The 22,720-nt window shown below is 41.2% G+C and overlaps 1 protein-coding gene across 1 annotated transcript; it reads left to right on the top strand.

Annotated features, from left to right (window-relative positions):
- The first annotated feature begins 7,027 nt into the window (after positions 1-7,027).
- epha2a (eph receptor A2 a) lies at positions 7,028-19,758 on the top strand. The gene is made up of 17 exons (XM_030729006.1): positions 7,028-7,187; positions 7,976-8,043; positions 9,483-10,119; positions 13,744-13,899; positions 14,001-14,333; positions 14,732-14,859; positions 14,996-15,173; positions 15,273-15,375; positions 15,651-15,706; positions 15,794-15,919; positions 16,014-16,199; positions 16,284-16,345; positions 16,784-16,993; positions 17,185-17,334; positions 17,509-17,702; positions 18,356-18,511; positions 19,017-19,758. The coding sequence occupies exons 1-17, from the start codon at positions 7,112-7,114 to the stop codon at positions 19,123-19,125; spliced, it is 2,928 nt and encodes a 975-aa protein (XP_030584866.1). The 5' UTR covers positions 7,028-7,111; the 3' UTR covers positions 19,126-19,758.
- Positions 19,759-22,720: the final 2,962 nt, after the last annotated feature.

The following is a 22,720-nucleotide window of genomic DNA, read 5'->3' as shown; positions in this document are numbered from 1 at the left end:
TTACAGCTATATTTACTTGGTTTAAAATTGTCAGCAGTTTGATTCTGATAGTAATGTAAGAAGAAATTAAAGCTAAGCAGTATCACACAGTTTTTGAACAAAAGAAACCTGTTTGACACTTGACTTTGATGCTACGGTTACTAAAAATCTTTAAAAAAATCTCAAACAGTTTGTCAATGCCAAAGTGGAACAGCTCACCTTTATTACTCTTAAACTGATTTTATAAGGAATCAGTTCAGGGCCAAGTGCTGAGTGCATATCTCAACACATTTTATGAGGCTTTTGTCAGCTGTGTTTTCAGTCCCTGTTTGCTGCTCATAATGTGGTGGCAGTTGCACTCTGTGCTGAATTGTTATAAAAAGGGTGACCCCTGTTGGTATCTGAGCAGTATAGCTGTTTCTACTGGTGTCCTCTTGTTCACACTCTGAAAACTCAAAATACTTCATCTCAGACTTAAAAATAACAGCATCCCTCCATGATGTCAATAGTTTACCCTTCATCTGCAATTATGGGAAAATGTAATGATTTCATTAGCTGATTTTAACTGGATGACATTCACTGCGCTATTCAGCTGTCTCGTGTCATCACCCTCTGAATTCAGGCCTACCTCAAACAAAGCAGGTGTCCTTTTAGCTGAATAATGAGCTGATTGTTGTGGACCACACTGCCAGTCGTCCTTTCTGGTCCTCCCTTTTATTTTTTCTGAACAGATGTGGTCGTTTCAGCACCTTTTACTCAGCAGGCCCATGTGTGAGTTAACAGCTAGTTAACTTCTTAACCCCTCAGAATCTGACTTAAAATTGTATTTTCTAACCTAGCTGGAACTGTTTGAATCGTATGGATTTTGGAGTTTTTAGGGAAAAAGCTTGTTAAAACAATCTCACCACAGCATCCTTCAGTAGATGTTCAGTTTTGGAGCTTTCAATCACAAAATCTACTTTTCCCAAGCTCCTGAAAGGATTTTCAGTCTCATCTTTTAGAAGAATTTAAAGTATTATTATGCTTTTAGTTAATAACAGAATAGGACTTACAGAAAAAGAAAAAAAAAAGAAGCACCTACAATTATGACAACAACAGGAGGCACACACAAACCAACTAACCTCACTACTACCTCACAAACAGCTGTAATGCCGGTGATCAAACCTCCCAAGTTTGCTGGCCACTGTGAAATGTAAACAGTCAACAGGATGGAGCATCCTGTGTTTGTGTGTGTCACAGACAGTGTGTGTGTGGAGCGAAGGGGAGGGCAGTGTGTTGCAAAAGAGAATGAGCCCATGCAGAGTGTGCTAGCCCAGCTGTCACAGCTATAACCTCGACTTTAGAGGCCACAGGACGCAAGTTGGAGGGCCACTGCGTGTGTGTGTGTATGTGTGTGTGTGTGTGCGTGCGTGTGAGCGTGTGTGTGTTGTCACCCCACACCCCCAGGCATTCTCCACAACCCCTGGCTTCCTTCCTTCCCTTTGTTAAGCCTGCGGGGCAGACTTTGTCAAGCTGAGCACACAAACTGATGCATATGAATGCGTGCCATCATCTTTATTAGGCCCCTTTGCCAACACCCATTACATTTAACACGGGTTTTTACTGAAAGAGATTTCACTCACAGTCATGCTCTCATCCCCCCCCCCACTCAGACATGCAGGATTATAGCAGCTTCAGTCTGGGAAAAATCTGAATACACAACCTGTTACACGCTAATATGGAAACTTAATACTGAGCAATGAACAAAAGCTCTTTTTGGGGGGAAGTAATTTTAACGTTGGTTAAGGCTTGTCATTTGATGTTTAACTTTAAAGGTAAAGATAATTACTGCTGGTTTTATATTTCAAAGGTGGGACAAGACTGCCAACTATATTACTCTCTATTCTTGCAAAAGTATGCGCACATTCTGTGTTAATTTTTCTGCAGCTGCTCTTTGATGCAGCCAGTGCTGACTGATTGGGGCAAAGCCACCAACAGACTTAACCTATGTATGTATGAGTAATGCTCCTGTGTTTTTAACCACATTCTCACATTTCTTTTCTTCATATTGCAAAACTTGTCTGAGCGTGTTCTTTCCTTTTGTTTCCGAGCGCTACGTTGCACATAGCATAGCTCGCAGAGACATCACACACCCGCCCCAAATTCCAGTTCAGAGAGGTAGTGTTTCCAGTGGTGGCATGTGGAGCTTTAAAAAGGAAATAACTGAGAACATGTGAGGGGGGGGGGGGGGGGGGGGGGGGGGTGCACAGGCTTTTCAGACAACACAGAGTGAAGAATAAAAAAGTTTCCACAGGATCCATTAACTGTTTGTGAGGAAAAGGATGTTGGTTTATGACTGGATTATGCTTTTTTAAAAAATTATTCTATTATGTTTTTCTTAATGAAAATATGGGGTCTTGTGGTTTTTTGGTGACATCCTGCTCCTTGCTTGTGTCGTGTTTAGTTGTGAGCTGAACAGTGCTGCGGGGCTGAGATAGCTCCTGTTTTTGTCCACATATGATTTTGTTTTACTTTCCTTTCAGGCTGTGAAACACAACACGCGCATTTTCTTCTATCAGATAAGTTATAGGATTACATGCTCACAGAAACCTTTTGAAAGCAACGTGATTATCTCAAACACGTTTCCCATGAACTGGCAACCAAAACGGGAGTGATTTTCCTGTGATTCACATCAGGTCATCTTATCTGCGTGTTTGGAAAAAAAAAAAAAAAAAAAGATGGCTGACAAATAGTTTCAGTTTTTAAACTGTAACCCACATGTTTGAATAAACTACTGGTTCCATCTGAAGCTGGTTATTGTGACTATGAAAATGCATCAAATTGCAATGCATGTGAAACATAAATATTAAAGTATACTTTAATATTTATGTTTTATGCTACTTTTGTATTTCTACTCCACTACATTTAGGTTATTGCACATTTTGTACTTATTTACTTCACAGTAAGAGTTATTTGTTCCTTTTTAAATTAAGATTCAACATATATGCGTGCCAGTACAGCTCAGTGCATTGAGCAGGTGACCCATATGGTGAAAGGCTACCATAGGGGGCTGGGTTTGATTCTGCCCCAGGCCATTTCCTGTGTGTCATTTCCCCAGTTCTTCCTTCCCTGTCTGCTCTACTGTCCTGTCATAAAATGAATAAAGGGCAAAAAATAAATAATGATAAAAAAAAGGGTGAATAAACACAGGAAATGATAATGATGCATTTTTTTTAAATTAAACTACCCCATGGAACAATTACAGCATGCAAATCAAGTAAACACAACAGTAATTTAATCATGTAAAACTGACAGTGTCTTTTAATTTGTAAGTTCATATTGTTGATAAGAATCCTAAGACATAGTGAAGTATTTACAGTGATAAAAAAAGTAGGTTTTCACAGGCTCACCCACATGATTCAGTAGCTTGTATAATCACTTTTATCAGCAAGAGCCTGAAGTCAGCTCTCCTAAGGTCTCGCCACAACATTTCAATCAGGTAGGAGTCTGTACTTTGATTCGGCCATTGCAGGACTTTGGTTCTTTTCTTTTCCAGCCATTCTCTTATAGCGTTACTGCTGCGCTTGGGTTCATTGTCCTGTAGTTGATTCTGTTTTGGTCAAGCTTTAGCTGTCAGACAGATGGCCTCACATTTGACTCTAGAATATTTTGGTGCACAGAGAAGTTCGTCACTGACTTGATGACTGCAAGGTGCCCAGGTCCTGTGGCTGCAAAACAAGCCCCAATCATCACCCCTCCAACACCGTGCCTGACAGTTGGTTTGAGGTGTTTGTGCTGACATGCTGTGTTTGGTTTTCTCCAAACGTGGCGCTGTGCATTATGACCAAACTTCTCAACTTTGGTCTCGTCTTGCCAAAGGACATTGTTCCAGAAGTCTTGTGGTTTGTTCAGGTACAACTTTGCAAAGCTATGCCATGTTCTTTTTTTAATACAAGAAGCTTTCTCCTGCCAACCCTTCCAAACAAGCTTTACTTGTTCAGTCATTTTCTAATTGTCATGAACGTTAACATTTAACATGCCAACAAGATGCGACTCCTGTATTTTTTTGCAGTTTCTTTGGGTATTGCTCTGTCTGATGAGGGGGTGAAACTGCTGGGATGTTCACTCCTGGGAAGAGTTTGGCATTTTGTTAACACACACCTGAATCAGATCAGCAAACTGCCCAAACCTCTGCTTTTATGGAGGTGCTCACACTTGCTGCTGATCATTTATCAGAACCTGGCTACTACTTATCATCTTAATTCCTATGGAAGTAGTCAGAATGTGCTTAGTTTTTCTAACTAACTTTCTTTTTCTATGACTGTATGGCGTGTTAAAGTAAACAATTAAAGTGTTTCCTTCACTGTTGATAGTTAGGTGATAAACATAAAAATGTATACACAAACATGTGAATCCATCATTTCTTAACAAGGGTTTTGGGGGCCCTCACTGAGAGTGAGGCAGAAAACAGTAGGTGCATTTCATGTTAGTGCTACACAAAAACACCCCAGTGCTTTCAGCAGTGTTCCACCTCTCTGTTTGCTGATACGACAAGAAGTGTGAGGAAAGCGGGGATATGGGGGAGCCAGGTTTGAATGACGTGGCGTTGCTGCCTCAACCGTTGTTCGCTGACCCACAAAATGCAGGCCCAGCCCCCAGTGTGAAGTACTTTTGTGTTGTCATCACCCCCAGAAGCCCGGGACCTGTGGTGGGAGGGTGTTTGAGCACCCTGAGGGTTGAGCGATCGGAGGCAGCAGTCCACTCTCTAGAAGGACACATGCTCTGTTAGGTGGCTAAAAAGAAGCCCGTATTGTAATGAAAGCATTTGCATACTTGTGTGTTAGAGAGGGTATTAACCTTTGACACCTTTGAGAACTGGCTGACAACAGAAACCACTTCTCACAGTCTAAGCGTTAACACACTTGAAAATAACACCTAAGTGTACCTCAGTGTGTATTAAAATCAATAAAGAGAGGAGGAAAAGGGTTGAGTTGTTGAGACTGAAGTTTCCTTCAAGTGGCAGTTCACACTCCAAACAGAGAGTGTTGGAGAATTTGAAAATGAAGGCTCTGTGGATCTTAAAGCATGGTGTCGGGTCTTTGAAAGTCTGAAAAACAGACCAATATTATTTTCTTCTTCAGCGGAGTCACGAAACTAAAGCTTGGTTACCTTGAATACCTGACATGAAGAAAACATCTGGGGAGGCAAATAGCAAATAGCAGATGGAGAGAAAACAATCTGACATTTAGGATGCATGAAAAGGGAAATTCATGATTACTTGTTGCTCATGATTTCATACAGAAATGGTCTGTTTTCTTCTTTTCCTGAAGGGTGAAAACACCCTGTTAGAATTACCCTTATCAGCCAAAACTACAATTAGATTTAGAAGTGATTGAAGAGAGTGTGGTTAGAAGGTCAGAGAGTCATAACTCAACCCGCACTTAACTTGTTAATCCATTTCTTTCAGCAACATCTTTCATTTTGTCTGTTGTATGATTAATGCCCGTGTATGGTAACTTTGGACAAGACATTGTCCGACTCTTCAGTGGAATTTTTTAAAGGGGTCTTTGTCAGGGCTGTTGGCTGTTATGGCTCTAAGCCTGAGGGGCTCTTCTTGCTGCTGCTTCACAGAGAAGACTTGACTCTGAAATTCCTTCAGATAAGAGTTGCTAGGTGATGTTATTGTTAGATCTTCTTTGTGGTCACATATTCATATCCAAATTGTAAGGTTCTTTATGAGGACTGTCTCATTAGTAGTCATATATTCATACCAGACCACCCCCCTACTTGACCCCTCCTTTACAAGTCGTGGGAAAGACAAGCCCTGGATGGGATGTGGAGGAGGACTCAGGCAATTACTTGGAAGATGGTCAACTTAAACTCACTTTAAAAAAGCCCAAATAGATTTGTAGTGTATTACTGACACTTAATGTTACATTTACAATCAATGACTGAATATTCCAGAACATAAGAAACACTGTCTATATATTCTAAATATTTTTTTAAACAGAAGCTTGAACATCAAGTGCAAGTGTGGCAAGACCAGGAAATAATTAGTTGCTTATATTTATACTATTGGTTGCTGCTTAATCTTTAGCTGAATTCCCATGTCATGTGCAAAACTCTAAAGCGTACATTTACAATAGACGGAAAGAAATTCAAGAAAGAGTTGAATGCAAATTTAGGGAAAAATCCAAACTCATTTTTTTGTGTATTCTTTGTTCTTTGTTAAAGCTCAGCAACTATAATATAATTAGACAGATGAAATGTATTAGTTCTCCATCTATCTATCTATCTATCTATCTATCTATCTATCTATCTATCTATCTATCTATCTATCTATCTATCTATCTATCTATATATCTATCTATCTATCTATCTATCTATCTATCTATCTATCTATCTATCTATCTATCTATCTATCTATCTATCTATCTATCATAAAACTAGTTAAGATAATACTGTTTTTCTACAATTACTCATCCCTTACATTATAAAGTAAGTATTAAAACAGATACAAATGCAAAAATACAAAACAGAAAAGCAAAAGAGAAAAATGCATAATTATTAATTATGCAACCAAACTCTATAAAAGTATCAAATGTACCATTAGTGGTATAGAAATAGAAACATAATTTAAAACCAATTAATGGCATTAGATAAGCCATGGAAGCATAGATATGAAAATGCTGTAGACTGATTATGGGTGGTAAACTGTAGCAGTAAGAACCGACATTTAGTTTCGGGATGATTATTATTAACTTTTGTGATTGCATATTTATATTTTTACTTTACTAATGTATGGTCAGCAATAATAAGTAAATGCTTGGCTTTAGGGCTGACTCAGATAGATTGCGGTATAAGGAAAGATATAAAGGGTATACTGATTAAATGAATATTTAAAAAAATAAAATAACTATTTCTCAATGAAACAGGTGCTTGAGATGCCTGGCCCCAAACACCATGTAAGGAGAACTTCCACATTCCAAAGGACAGGGGGGCGGGGCGATGACGCCACCTGTTTCTCAATGGGCTGAGGGCCCGTGCTCCGCCGGTGGAGTGAGGAATTCGGAGAAGCGGAGCCAGCGGGCTGGACTGAGGAGAGACGCTGTGGGATACACGGACACGACTTTTTAAAAAGTTGTGTGGAGCCATGGAGCTGCGTGGAGTCAGCTTATTCCTGTTTTTATTTATTAACCGAGTATTTCTCAGCCTCCAGTCGAAAGAACGTAAGTTACTTTTTTCTTTTAAACTGGTTGTAGAAGAGATTCAAGTTTAGCTCGGCTTTACCGCATCCCGTGAATCATTAGGCTGGAATTTTGTCTTTGAGTTTAAACTTTTTTCCTTTGTTAAGTTTTTATTCCACCTTTTTAATTTTAATTAAAATTTTGTTTGTCATCCAGTTGTTTAAAATCAAGAGCGATGGCTTTTGGATATATCTATTCACTGCACGAATATTTTTTTAAAAACTCTAATAACCTTTTTTTTTTTTTTAAATCTTACAATTCTTTTTTGTTTATTCACTTAATTATTACTTATTAGTAATAACGACAGTGTTGAACTTTGGGGCTAAGGGGCACCTGACGGACCCTTTAATGCGTCAGACTTTTTGTTTCACTTGTGGTGCAGATTCATGTATTTCTCTCGTCATGGCAATTTAACTACCCACGCCTTTCACAGGCATTATTAGTCCTGAATCCTGGACTGGAGGACACGGTCAATGAAATCTTCAATCAGGTCGACATGCTGGATTAAAACGTCGGAAAGCATGGCATGTGCCCCCCATAATGCTGCTGGCCCCCAGAGATCAATGCACACAATTTCACTGTAGATGAAAATCAAAGCATATATGGACACCCAGTTGTCTTGTCCAGTTGGGAATTAGGGTGATAAAATTAGATAGTTGGGCTTTTTTAAATTTTTTTTTATTGTGTTTTGTCACTTTATGTCCTCTGATGTAACAGGTGGTATCAGCTGTTTATGTGCCTGTTGTAACTATTTCTGCGTCTTCCTGCAGAAGTATTGCTGGATATGAGAGCTTCGGGATCAGAGTTGGGATGGTTGACATCGCCATATGAGAACGGAGTGAGTATTTATACCTCAGCAGGCATTTTTAAGACTGCAGGTTCATGAATCCAAACTGCCTTTCACTGCACAGGACAACAAGTACATAAGTTTCCGTTCAAGAATTTGAATCCTGCTTTATAACAATAACAGAGGCCTCTCTCTCTCTGTCTGCTCATTCAGTCCACTAAAAAAGCTTTCTGGGAGAGATGGAATGAGTGGCAGCTAGATGAGGTTTGGCACAGCTCGGCTAGTCCTGTGTTAAAGCTACCCTTTCATAAAGAACTTATGAATGCAGTTAAAATGTCAAGGTTCAACCTACATTTAAATTTACTGTACCAAAGAGCATTTTACACAATAACAGCAGATTGTTTTTTTTCACTCCAAGCCCAAACCATAAAACCAGAGTTTTAAGATGTTTTTTTTCCCCCTCATGATTCCTTTCTGAATTTAGAGATGACAGAAACAAGATAATGCGTACAATATGAAGAGATGACCGAAAGAAAAAAAAAAAAAAACCTTGATCCATATGTGCAGAACCATCCTTCCTGTTCCTATCTATAGTTCAGTGGCTTTCTGTCTAAAAAAAGCAACAGGACATGGCCAGTTCAACTGTGTGGGCTACGTTTCTTCTCAGAGATCGAAGGATTGTCGCTGTGTTGGATAGGATTTCCAGTTGTCTATTAAAATTTATGGTTGTAGCGAAACTTTCTCACGCTTAAAAAGTACATTTAAACTTGTACCAGGGAGGGCTTCTCGTCTTCAACATGCGAGTAGTTTGTTTTCTATCCAGCCAGAAGTCATCAAAGTTTGACTAAAAGTAGAAGGGATTCATTGAGGGAACCTATGGCAGTTTTGAAGTGCTCTTCTACTGTAATGGCACAAATTAACCCCCCCCCCCCAAAAAACAGTTACTAAAGTACTAAAGTTCTGTAAGTTTGAGATTTGATTCATTCCCTGAAACCAACTGCTAACATATGAGGTGTTAAGTTTTAATGTTAAATCTAGGCTTTTAATCTCCCTGCTTCTCTCTCTTAAAAAACTCTTAATAGCTGCCAATTTTGTTGCCATGCCTTAAGCGGCGCTCTGCTCATAAAGCTCATTTAGCCGCCATAAATGTTAGTTGGTATTCTACAGTAGTGTTTGCTGGATTTATGTCTCGCACACATGCAGCCCTGTGCGTTAGTAGAAAACCACACACGTCGTGAGTGCAGCACATGTCCAGGCCAATAATCTTAATGTGTGGAAAAAAGCTCTAGTTCACTTCTGTGCTTTACGAGCTTCTTTGTGAGCATGAAAGAAGAGGTGTCTCATCAATAAAAGTGTTTTTTGGCAAGAACAAAGCTTCTAAAGCCCATACTTATTTCCTTTTCTCCTGTTATTATTGTGCCTGGATAACGGTGACTTTGGCCCCTTAAACTGATTCCTCTTCTCTTGCTTTATCTTCTTCTGTTCTGCAGTGGGAGATTGTCCAAACAGTGGTGAATGGCTCGCTTTTCTACACCTACAGTGTTTGCAGCATAGAGGCTACAGAACAGGATAACTGGCTGCGCACGACATTTATTCAGCGGCGCCCAGGGGCAAGCCGTGTCTCTGTGGAGCTAAGTTTTGTTGTGCGAGACTGCAACACTTTTGATGGTGCGTCTGTTGCCTGCAAAGAAACCTTCAACCTTTTCATCTCAGAGGCCGATGCTGATGTGGGAACGAACTTCCGTAAAGGGCAGTTCCGCAAAGTGGCCACCATTGCTCCAGACGAGGTCACTCAGGGCCGTCTGCCAAAGGTGAACGTAGAAACGAAGCCAGTGGGGCCGCTGTCTAAGAAAGGCTTCTACCTGGCTTTTCAGGACGTGGGCGCTTGTGTGGCTCTGCTCTCTGTCAGAGTCTACTACAAGACATGCCCATCCACAGTCCAGAGCTTGGCGGCCTTCCCGGAGACAGTGGCAGATGCTCTCAGGGAGGTTGAGGGAGCCTGCGTAGAGAATGCCGTCAGCCAGGCCACCCCACGCATCTACTGCACAGCTGAGGGTAAATGGGTGGTTCCGATGGTTCAGTGCCAATGTCTGGCAGGCTATGAAGCCACAGAAGACTCCTGCCAAGGTAAGCACTGCCAGGAATACGCAACGCACTCATCTGAGACGTGTTTGTGTTTTTCTGTGAGTTGAAGTAAATGAAACACCTCCAACCACTTATTTGTCATGGTGGGAAGAATGAGTGCACGGGAATGTTAATTGCAACTTTGTTTGTTTGGAAGTCTCATGCAAAAAACTCTCCATGTTATACTGTAGGTAAGTTAGAGTAGGGCTGGGCATGGGAAAAAAAAAGAAGAAGGAAGAAACAGATATCCAAACCTGTTTTGTTAAGCTTTTAAGGCAATCACAGATTTCTTCATATCACATTTCATCACTTTCCTACTGATGCCTCATCTTTATTGTCTTTATTGGCAAATGGCAAACTGTTTACCCTGCCTTCCACTCAGGTCTCAGGAATGGGGCTGGGCAGGGACACTAGTTTATGGATAGCTCAGTGGCTTTAGGTGATAGTGTACAGTAAAAGAAGCTGTGTGCCAGTTTCATGTGGACTTTGAATGTGTTACGTGTCTAAACCGGAAGCTTTTCAGTACAAGTAAGAGCTTAAAGGTAGAGCAGAGTGGAAACTTAAAATGTAACAGATTTGGGTTGGCAAAAAATAATTTCTCTTTAATTTGATGCCTTACATGCTTAATATATCAGCTTGCACCAGAATGACATTTTCTTTTGAAGGACATAAGTAGTTTTTAACCATTTAAATGTTCATATGAAACATAATTTTAAACCTGAGGAGGTGTTGCTGATTTAACCAAACAAAGGGAAAGTATGCAAAAAGTTTGTGGTATGTAGTGCCTTGGAGAAAGATCGGGTGTGTGTAAAGTCAGTAAGGAAACACACAGCTGTGAGGTTCATAGTGTTTGTGCTCCTGCTGGTCATGTAGAAGTTGGTCTATCTGTTGGCATTCTGGGGTGTGGTGCACTGGACTGTCTGGAGGAAACGTGGGAGGAGAGAGGCTGCAGAGAGAAGAGGAAGGAGGAAGGGCACAGCATGCTGTGGGGATTTCTGAAAGGAATTCTTTCATCCTGGCGTCACCTACAGAACTGATTGACTAAAGGAAGGGCTGGCTGAATGCGAATGTGTCAGAATGAGTACCTGAGTGGTGTGTCTTCTCCTCGCAAGCATTTGTTTTGGACAAGTTGCTAAGGCAACAGGAACCACAGATTACAGGGAAGAAGTTGACACGCCTGTTGTAGGTTAGACTGAGTCAGGCTGCGGTTTATGACTCCTGATGGTCCTAGTCACCTTGGCTGGCAGAAATTGGGTTCTGTTTGAGTCATTTCCAAAAAGAGCGCATATTAGTAATACCAGGCAACCAAATTAAATGATCATTAAAATAGTCACCCATCAGAAAATTCATCTTTTGACTCAAAATCTTTGGATTTTGGACTCAATCTTGGTCCTACAAACAAAGACATTTAATAGCTGTGACACATTTTCTGCTATTTTGTGACACTATATTGACCAAACAAATAACTGATCAGGGGATAAATTCTACACTTCATATCATAAATTTTATCCATAAGTTTAAAAAATGAGCACAGAGCAATAGAGAGTGGATGGATTGTTTCAGCCTTTGTTTCCTGATGACTGACGTACTCTGAGCCAAGTACCTGAAACGGAAGTTGGCACATGAAGACAGGAAATCTTTATGACTGTAATAACTGTTCATGGTTTATTGTGCAAGTAAAAAAAACAATGTTATAGCTTCTTCCAATGTAACCCCCAAAAAACAAAAAAACAAAAACAAAAACAAAGCCTCATTCCAGTTTTGCAATAACTAGAGAAAATGATATCCTGAGAGGCTTGTGGCCCAACTGTTATGGGAAAAGGAAGTAAAGTGAAATGAGGAGGAATGCTGACTGACACAAATAAGCAGGTTGCCCGGGCTTTGAGTCGGAGGGTGGGGAGTGTGTCGACAGTTGGTGTGTGAGGGATGTTAGCTTCGTGGCTGCTTAGTTAGGTGTGGAGCGTAATTTGGTCAAAAGGATTAGTAGAGCAACAGGACAGCTGTTAGCCAATGACATGCTCCACTTTGGCTCCTTTTGCTCTTTCATCCAGTTGTTAACACACGCAACGAGCTCCCTAATCCATGTTCCCACTCATTAGAACAATGGGCCGGCACAAAGAGTGAAAAACAGATTCAATTAACAGATGCATCAGTGCGGAACATAAGTCCTTTTCACATGCATGGCAGTCAAAAAAAGCTAGGAACAATTGGAAGCACAACTTCCACCAACAAGTGAAGACAAAAGTTGGACAAAAGTTTTTTTTGTTTTGTTTTTTTTTTAATCTAGCCTTTTGAAGATTACCAAAATGGGATTTTAAGCTAAAACTCTATGCAGAAATATTGACATGAGAATGCAAAGTTTGCACCGATGATGTTTGTATTCTTGCAAGGCACACATGCTGCTATTTGTGTGCTACATAATGAGTAATACAACATATTTATAGCACCACTCTGTCCAGTTTCAGAGACAATAGATGAATAGGGCTGGGGTTTCTTTGGTACGTGACAAAGGTCCTGCTGCTCCAGCTCAAGATAAAATGGGCTGGCCTCCTTTTCTTATGCAGGAAAAAAAAAAGCCCCCCTGCTACACCCCCACTGTCGCCAAGTGACTCCCCAGAGAGAACTTCTGTTGGTGCTCCAGACCTTTACCCCCATCCCCCATATTCTATCCATTCATCTCTATCCCACCCACTCAATCTCAACCTGCACCTTCTCCTCCAATGCAACAGTAGTTGGGGTGCAAAGGTCATTCTGCTTTGGCGGTGGAGTAATACCACCCCGTCTTCAATCCAGGGTTCAAGCAATTTTTTCTCTGGGCCACCAGTACAGGGGCCAGATGAAAGACTGCACCCCAGGGAGACTGCAGAATCAAACCAGAGAGAGAAGATCTTTCATGGGATACATTCTTTTTTCAACAGTACTCTGAGCCCTTACCTCAGTTAGAAACTATGTGCATCTGTATCCATAAAACCAGAAAAAAAAAATCCTATTCATCTCCAGCTCTTCCTCTTTCCTGATTCTCCTGTCCACCAACGATTCAACCTTCCTCTCTGTAATTTGTGACTGATGTCGGGGTTAGCGGAAGGAAGGAAGAAAGGGAGGAAACACCAGCCCCCGACAGAGTTGCAACTCTTGCATTCTGATTTTTGTCCTGCCCGCATGTTCACGAACCTCTCATGCCCTGGAAGGCTGTTTATCTATGTGGTCAAACGCCTGTTACACTGTTCCACCAGTGTCTAAGGTGCCATTTCCTTTGGCAAGAACATAAATGTTAACTGCCAAAGAATATGAGCTCAGAGTTCACGGGGGAAAGGAAGATCAGATCACCTGATGGATTTAATGCTCCGCTGTCATCCGGTCGACACTGGCAGTGCGACCTGAGATTAGGCCTCGAGGCGAAATAGGCGAGTGAAGGCAGATCGTCAGGGAAATCCCTTTTCATTCCTTTGGGTACAAAGACTCTGTTATTATGGCTTACTCACAACAAATGCTTCCTGTTGGGTGGAAGGGGCTGGTATCACAGAGACAGCCTTATTGTTTGCATTTTGATCAGTAATTCCTTCCTGTGTTTGTCTTTTTCATGCCTTGTTTAAACTAACACACACCTTCTCTCTCTCACACACACAGCATGCAAACCAGGCTACTTCAAGCCATCTGTATCAAATGAGTTATGTCAGGTTTGTCCTGATAACACCAAGCCCTCCGTTGCCGGAGCCAGTGAATGTCTATGTGAAGAAGGTTTCTTCCGGGCTCCTTCAGACCCTCCTACATCAGCCTGCTCTGGTAAGATCCCAACTCACTGTCAGAAAAGCTAACTTTTATCTCATTGGAGGCATTTTGAAGTATTTTTCTGACTGTTTTGTGTCATTTATTTATTTCCCAAGCTCCACCAGGTGCCCCTCGTGACCTTACCTCCATCACTCTGCCAGGGGAGGGCAGGCTGCAGCTGTTCTGGAGCCCACCGCTGGTGACTGGGGGTCGCAGTGACCTCACGTACAGTGTGGTGTGCAAACACTGTGATGGGGACTCTTGCATCCCTTGCGGCGAGAGGATCCGTTTTGAGACCGGACCTACGGACCTGCAGGACACCACGGTTGTTGTCAGTGACCTGGACTCTCATCTCAACTACACGTTCACTGTAGAGACTCACAGTGGTGTGTCGCAGTTCAGTGCTGAGAGGCCCACTGCAACCATCACCACTTCTCTGGACTACACAGGTGAGTTTTTCTTTTTTTGAACACTGGCTTTACATGATTATTATTTGGGGGCTGTGAGTGTGACAATCACTATTGTGTGGTAAACACTGTAATGTAGCATAGTCTGTAATGTTAATGAGCAATTCCCATAAACTCATCTTCCGTATATCATTTGAGACCAGGAGTGTTCAGGTTCCTAAACAGGAGATTAGAGTTAAAAGAGTGACAAACTTTGTAGCTATTTTTCATGTAATATTGGAGCTATAAATTAAAGGGTTTTGCAAAAGACAGACTCACTCCAGAGAGATGACTTCAGTCTGACCCACTGAATCCCAGAGGCTTTCATCTCCACATGTCCTTTCCAAAGACTATGATTAGTCACTAACCATTATTTTGCTTTCTGTCTCGCCAACCGTTAGATCCCCCCAAGGTGACGGTGATCCATCTGGATGATCGCAGCCCCACCAGTCTGTCTCTGTCCTGGACTACGTCTCGTCGACCTCCAGCCCACATCAATCATCGCTATGAGCTTATGTACCGCAGAAAAGTAAGATGGAGAGCTTTGGGCTCTTTTGTTTTTGCCTCCTTTCTTCAAAATCAAGACTGCTCATTTGAAGTTCTAATCCACCCACTTTCATTTTTCTTTTTCTTTTTCTGTTTTTTATTTTTTATTATATTTGCAGGATGACAGTAGTGAGCGCGATGTGACCACCTACAAAGTCCTAATTTTGGACAAAAGCTTTGTCCAGATTTATGACCTCACCCCAGCCACTACTTACACGTTCAGGGTCCAGGCACTGAGCCCCGAAGGCAACCCTGGCAGCTACAGTGCCGAGCATGAGTTTAATACTTCTCCATTAGGTACCGGCAGCCTTAAAATCTACAGTATCCAAAACAATTTCTCAAATGTCTCTCTGTGTAAATGTATATTTAACATATTTTTCACTGTGATTTACACAGCTGAGCCTCAGTTTGGGAACAAGCCCACCATGGTGACGGTAGCGGTATTCGGAGTAGCAGTTATTCTGCTCGTTGTGGTGGCTGTTCTGCTGCTGCGTAAACGGTTGGTAACAGTCCACTTCATATCCACATTCAACGTGTGTGTGTCATTCAGATAAATATTATCTACAGACATGCAAACTGTGTGATTATGTGCCACAAGTTCAAGTAAATGAAGGATACTCTGGGGTGACAGAGCAGGGAGAGGTTATGAGTAATAGCTGGTGCTGCTATTGAATACACCCTTTGTCTTTTTGAGCTCAAGCTGACCTGCAATTGAAAAAAAGCCACTCTGTATTCTGTGTAGTCCTCCGGTGATTAATCTTGTTTTCCTCTCAGGAGACTGAGCGCTCGTGGCAGAGGACGAGGACCTGAGGATCCCTACTTTTCAACAGGTTAGCCCCGAGATGTAATAAGAGTCAGAAAGCAAGTCTGCTATTGAAACTGTAGGCTTATTTTTCTGATTATGATCTTCTCCTCAGATCAGCTTAAACCTCTGAAGACATACATTGATCCACACATGTACGAAGACCCTAATATAGCCATTCAGAAGTTTGTCACAGAAATTGACCCTGGTGTGATCTGCAAACAAAAAGTAATTGGTGTAGGTGAGTAAGTGTTTCCACATTACTTCCCTTCCATCTCATGAAATCTCAGTGAGCAGTTTCTGACATCTCTACCTGCTGTTTGACTGCCAATCAGGAGAGTTTGGGGAAGTGTTCCGGGGTGTAATGAAAAATCCCGGGAGAGGCGAGGTGCCTGTAGCAATCAAGACTCTGAAGCCGGGCTACTCAGAGAAACAGAGGCAGGACTTCTTGAGTGAGGCCACCATCATGGGTCAGTTCTCGCACCCAAATATCATCCGCCTGGAGGGAGTTGTCACCAAATGTGAGTCAGTGACCTCAACGACTTTTCTGTCAACTTCTTGTACACATTTCCTCTACTAACCATATTTTTTGTTTATATTCTCAGTTAAACATGCCATGATAGTGACTGAATACATGGAAAACGGCGCTCTTGACACATATCTTAAGGTACTTGTTTTAGTTATTTATTTTGTAACAGGGAAAATGAACATTAATAAACACTGCTGGAGTTACCTACAGGCTCATTTTCATCTGTAGTCTCTGGTCATCTCTATTCTTGGAAAATTTAGTTAAGGGTGCAGATGAAAACCTTAAGCATCTTTTCTGTGTTTAACTTGAAATTAATTGGACTTTGTTATATTGTATTATATAAAAAGGGAAGTATGCTAAGTTAAGTTAACTGGAGTCTACCTTGAGCTTATTTTAATGCATAAACAGTATACACAGTATAAAGCAAACACAGACAAAGAAAAGTTATATTTGCCTGAAATTACATATTTTTGTCTGTGCCTTATCCATATCCATATCCCTGTACATTTCCCCAGGAAAAACGAGAATAACAAAGAATAACAAAATAATACCACAATTATTTTTTGTTCACTGTAGGGCCGTGATGGAGAGATTCCCCCATACCAACTTGTGGGAATGCTTCGTGGAATAGCTGCTGGCATGAAATACCTCTGTGACATGAACTACGTCCACCGTGATCTGGCAGCAAGAAACGTTCTGGTCAACAGCAACCTGGAGTGTAAAGTCTCTGACTTTGGACTGTCGCGTATACTGGAAGATGATGCTGAGGGCACTTACACAACCAGAGTGAGTGTAATAGCTATATTTCACAATGCAAATGTCGTAAAAGAGAACTAAACTTGCTTTTTTTTGTCTAGTAACAAATGCCCTATTGTTAATTCTACTTCCACTCTTAAGTGTCCAATCTATCGGCATCTCCTGTTTTCACTCTTTCCACTCATATTAAATATGATCTGTTAATGTTTCTCTTCTGTCAGGGAGGTAAAATCCCCATCCGCTGGACTGCGCCAGAGGCCATCGCATACAGGAAGTTCACCTCAGCCAGCGACGTGTGGAGCTTTGGTATCGTCATGTGGGAAGTCATGGCATTTGGAGAACGGCCATACTGGGACATGAGCAACCACGAGGTATGTTTTATTGTTTTGGGCTGTGTGGGTCAAACTTTAAAGTATATCAGACTCTGTAGTCTCCCACCATCCTATTCAAAATGACTATTATGGTCAACATATGAGCACAGCAGTTTATGGAACCGCTGCCTGCCATTACTGATTAATTTAAGTACCGACTTCACTCTTCCTCAGGTCATGAAGGCTATCAATGAGAATTTCAGGCTTCCTGCTCCAATGGACTGCCCATCCGCTATCTACCAGCTCATGCTCCAGTGCTGGCTGCACGATCGCTCAAAACGACCTCGCTTCTCAGACATCGTCAACATTTTGGACAAACTTCTGAGAAGCCCGGAGTCTTTAAAAACCATTGCGGACTTTGACCCACGGTATGAACGTAATTTTTGTTGAAGCTTATCTTTAGGTACGAAAGTGAAATGAATGAATTCAAAAGTAAGTGCTGATAATGAAGAGCAATAAATAACATGGATAAATGCTCCACCCATCTTTATTTATCTGTAAATAAAAGCTCGGGGAAATATAACATGTTACTTAATATCTTTTTTGTTTAATCTGCACAAATACAGGGAGATGTGTGTGTGTGTGTGTGTGTGTGTGTGTGTGTGTGTGTGTGTGTGTGTGTGTGTGTGTGTGTGTGTGTGTGTGTGTGTGTGTGTGTATCCGTGTGTGCGGGACTCTTTCTTGGCAAAGAACAATGAGATATTCAGATATACTCTGACACTGATATTCTCTTAAACCGAGTCTAAACTTTGACTGCAAAAGGATTGGTTGCGCATTATTTGAAACCGTGGCCATGTTTAATAGTAACATTATATATGGCAGAAAATAGGGAAAAGCATAACAGCTCCTCTTTAAAGAGACTACAGAGAGTTGCACAACTTATAGTTTGTATGCATAGGCAGAACGGTGACATTAAAGCAATAAAGCAGGTTGTGTCCTGTTCAAACATCCTCACTTATACTCAGCTTACATAACCCAGCTGTTAATGATAAGTAATCCAAATACTTTTTATTCCTTACAGCGTGTCCATCCGGCTGCCCAGCACCAGCGGCGGTGACGGCACCATGTTCAGGTCGGTGCCCGAGTGGCTGGAATCCATCAAAATGAGCCAGTACAACGAAAGCTTCGCTCGCGCTGGGATAACGACCATGGAGCAGGTGCTCGCTTTGAGGCATGAGTAAGTGCACACATGTCACAGGTGCAGCATACGTCGCGCTATACTAATTTATCTGGCACCATGGCACATTTTTGTGGTAACACAGAAAGTATTCAACTGTCAGCCTGAACATTTGTTAACCAGTGTGTGAATGCATGAGCACTCTGCTCCGCCTCTGCCACTCATGTCATTCCACTCATTCACTGCTGCCATTACTTCTGCATGAGTGATTCCCAGCCTTTTTTTTGTCAAATGTGCCCTGCAGGCCTGCAGATAAACCCAAGTAACCCTTTCATAACAACATGCCTTTAAAAAAAATTTAAAATACATTCAAAATACTAAAAATAATATTTAAATTTTGCGGAATAGTCAGTGTTTAGGTTGGTTTGGACATTTGTGCTATTTTCATTCATATTTTTTTGTGTAGCCACAACTTTTAATACCTTAAGCAACTTATATCAACTGTTGCCATTATCGCTGTCATTTCCATCCTGTGTTTTACGATATACTTACGTGTCATTTTCAGAGACATCAGGAACATCGGAGTGCGGTTGCCCGGTCACATGAAAAGGATAGCATACAGCATCCTGGGTCTGAAAGATGAGACGAGCTCCCTCAGCGTGTTCGCCGTGTGATCTAAGCATTCCTTCAAATCAAAGTGCACTGACCGACCATGCCATTTCACTCACGGAAGACGAGGACTGAAGTGTGTGTGTTGGGGGGGGTGGCTGAAACTGAACTACACTGCAGGGTGTTTTTATTTTTCCCTGCAGCGCAGTGTGGCGTGACTGAAAAGCACCCTCAGGAAGGACTCATTTATGTACTTAATGAAAGAGAAGTAATTTATCTTTATATGAAAGTGTTTATTATGTTGAACATAAGCAAGTTATGCGACGCAGTTAAAAAAAAAACATAAATGAGGGCGAAATGTGAGATAATGTGAGAATGCTCGTCCCTGCATTTTCTGAAAGGCTGAAATATTTAAGGCTCTTTATGATTAAGAGCGACTTCTTCGAAGCACTCACCATCCTGCCGGTGAGGATCCTTAAATCTTTTTGTTTTGTTTACTTCTTGTGATCAGTGAGACTTTCTTTTAAATCTGGAATTGTTATTCCACTCAGGGCAAAGAATCACATTCTTATGTTTTTAAGTTAGTCTCTGTGTCACACCGTGCATCTCTTCGTTCATTTTGTTTACAGTACGTCTTAATACAAATGTTCATTTTTAAAATTTATTATTTATTTTGTATTTATGTCATTTGTTACATGAGTGATAACTCATCTGGCGCACGTTTGCCAGGTGATGCATTTTCTGTTTGAATAAAAATCAGAGTTGCTTTGTGACTGTATCGCTTTCTTGTACTGGGCAGCAGTCAGCGTGTGTTTTTAGACTCACGGCTGTAGTTACGATCAGCTTGTGAGTCCATTACCTTAGCACGGCGGTTTTCAAAGTGTGAGGCGCGCCTCCCCTAGGGGGCGCCAGAGCACTTTAGGGGAGGCGCGGTGCGAGGGGAAAAAATAAACCGGGAAAAGAAGCTATCTGCTTGCTGTCTACTGATGTGAGAGAAAGAATGGACACATTTTTAGTAAAGAAAAAGGCAGGGGAGACAAGCTCTGGCCTAAGTAGAAAAATGAAAAAAGGGCGTATTTGCCATACAAAGGCCCTGATAAAATAATTAAAATGGGAGGAAATGTTTTAGAATGTTCATGCGTTAAATTTCATTCAGATAAAGTGTCATTTTAAAAGATGAGATGGTTCTAAAATAAAAGCAATTAGAAGGTGTTTTGTAGTGGCATTTGTTTGTGTGTGGGTTGATTATCGGGGGGGGGGGGGGGGGGGGGGGGGGGGGGCGCAGCAGGCATTGTGCTCCTTGGAGGGGGGCTCACCCTTTCATACTTTGAAAACCCCTGCCTTAGCAGACATTAAAATAGCTCAACAAAAAATTGGATGGATTGGTGTAAAAGCTGGTTCATACAACTGTGGTCCCCCGACAATGCATCACCTGCTGTCCTTAATATATAACACCTAAAAAATATAAGTCTGTGTTTTCCTTATGCATCTGGTACTCACTTAAAAAAAAAATTTTAAGAAACAGAACACTGCTTGCCTCTTCCTGTTCAACCTTCACAAGGAAATCAGGGAAAGAACAAAAGGGACAAAACAATTAGTGTCATTTCTGTTATCATCTGTTTAATCATCTTGTATTTTGAAAAATATATAGATAAATATTTAACTGAGAATAGAAGATGTTAAAGTGTTATGTGGATCTGTCCAGTGCTGTACCATTCCAGAAGGATTGCCTGGTTGGAAAGTTTAGCATCTTGTATAAGATCCATTCATCTTCTTCTGTTTGTCCTGTTCATCTTGGGTACATCCTGAACAGGTCGCCAATCTATTGCAGGGCTCGCGCACATACACAGACAGCCATTCACACTCACAGCCAATTTAGAATCAACATGCAAACTCCACGCACACGAGGCCCTGGTTTGCCAAAGGATTCTAACCTAGGATCTTCTGGCTGTGTGGTGGCAGTGCGCCACTGTACCATCCATATACTAGCTTCACTCTATAGAAAACATGAGTGAATTTTCTTTGACCTTAAGAATAGTCTTCATTGCAATGATCTTTCCATGTTAGATTAGATGTCACAAATTTCCACTTGAACAAGTTCAATCAAAAAGCTATCTTAATCTGCTATCTGTTAAATTTAAGATCACTATTCATTGCTGCACATATGCTTAAGTTAAAGTTATTACATTACACACACTTCATATTTGAGATCCGCTAGTATGATATATGGTTTAGAGATGGTGGCTCTGACAAAAAAAGACCAAGAGCTGGAGGTGATAGAGTTGAAGATGCTAAGGTTTTTCACTGGGAGTGACCAGAATGGACAGAAACGAGTACAGCAGGTTGAGTGGTTTGGAGAAAAAGTTAGGAAAGAAAAGTGGAGATGGTTTGGACATGTGCAGAGGAGGGATAGTGGATATATGGGAAAAAGGATGTTGAAAATGGAGGTGCCAGGCAGGAGGAAAAGAGAAAGACCACAGAGAAGTGAAGGAGGACACGCAGAGGGTTGGTGTGAGATGGAGATGGAGGCAAATGATCCACTGCAACAAAGGGAGAAGCCAGAAGAAGAAAAAACACATTTCATACTTGTTCATGTTTGTCTTATTCCATCAGCTTTGCAGCAATAGAGAGTGTGATTCAAGCCTTCAGTCTCCTTTTCAAAAGGGAAAAACATCATCACTGTGCATTCCAACCAGTAAATGCTCTGTTCTAGTCTACACCCAACATGTCACACAACTGTGGTACACAAATTCATGGTATGATGTGATAGACTTATTTAGTCGCTGCAGTGCTATAATGATCCAAAACCATAATTTATTCAACATGCGGGAACTATACTAAAGAGTGTAATAAAATAGTGGCTTACAAATCCCAGTAGCTTATTAATTAGTGGTGTGGACAGGTTGGGTTGTCCTTCTGAAAGTGGTCTTGTTCCTAATTATTTAAATCAGTGGCGTTCACAGGCACACTTGTTCACACTCAGCTGTTTCTTTAATCTCTTGAAACAGTTAATCAATTTCTTGTTGAAACTGGTGACGCTTGGGACATTTTGGCTGGAACTAAAGGCTTATGTATAGGCTACTTACTTGGTGGCCTCGGTTAACTTAGCAGCTCCTGTCTGATGTTTTTTTTGTGACTGCCTATTCTTTTTATATATATATAAATTATTTCCTCACTTAACTTGAAACAATAGAAATCAAGTTTAAAGTTGACTAAAAGGCTTTTTACAGTGTAACATCTTTTGGACCCAACATGATATAAAACCTTTGGGTTGCTTTGCAATCATCAGTACAGTCTGACAGAGCTTGTTTGGCAGCGTTTGTCATCCAGATGGAGTTGATAAGCCTTTGTGAGTTTGGCAAGGTGGAGCAAAATGTCACACCAACACACAACTGTGCTCGTTCATACCACTGCCACTTGGCTGTGATTAATCACCCCTCTGCTCAGTTTAACTGGAAATTCATTACATTACATTAGAAATTATGTAAGATAATGTGACCTTTATGGCTTGAAGTTGAGACTGGCAGATCACACAATGATAATTATGATAATTATAGTGTATTCCTTCACATAGAAACATCTCCGCACCCCTTTCTCACACATAAACACAAAGACTCACATGCACCACGGTCATGGGTGCGGCAAAAAATGTTGGACCCC

This window comes from Archocentrus centrarchus, chromosome 5 (genome assembly GCF_007364275.1).
Source record: "Archocentrus centrarchus isolate MPI-CPG fArcCen1 chromosome 5, fArcCen1, whole genome shotgun sequence".
In the NCBI taxonomy this organism is placed as follows: domain Eukaryota; kingdom Metazoa; phylum Chordata; class Actinopteri; order Cichliformes; family Cichlidae; genus Archocentrus; species Archocentrus centrarchus.
Note: the sequence above shows the minus strand (reverse complement) of the source record. Positions and strands in the feature narration are given on the sequence as shown.

Excerpts from the sequence above, each read along its gene's own strand:
- epha2a (XM_030729006.1), top strand. The coding sequence starts at position 7,112 with ATGGAGCTGCGTGGAGTCAGCTTATTCCTGTTTTTATTTATTAACCGA. Across the intron at positions 14,334-14,731 it reads CACTTCTCTGGACTACACAG|ATCCCCCCAAGGTGACGGTG; the intron begins GTGAGTTTTTCT and ends GCCAACCGTTAG. Across the intron at positions 16,346-16,783 it reads CTCTTGACACATATCTTAAG|GGCCGTGATGGAGAGATTCC; the intron begins GTACTTGTTTTA and ends TGTTCACTGTAG.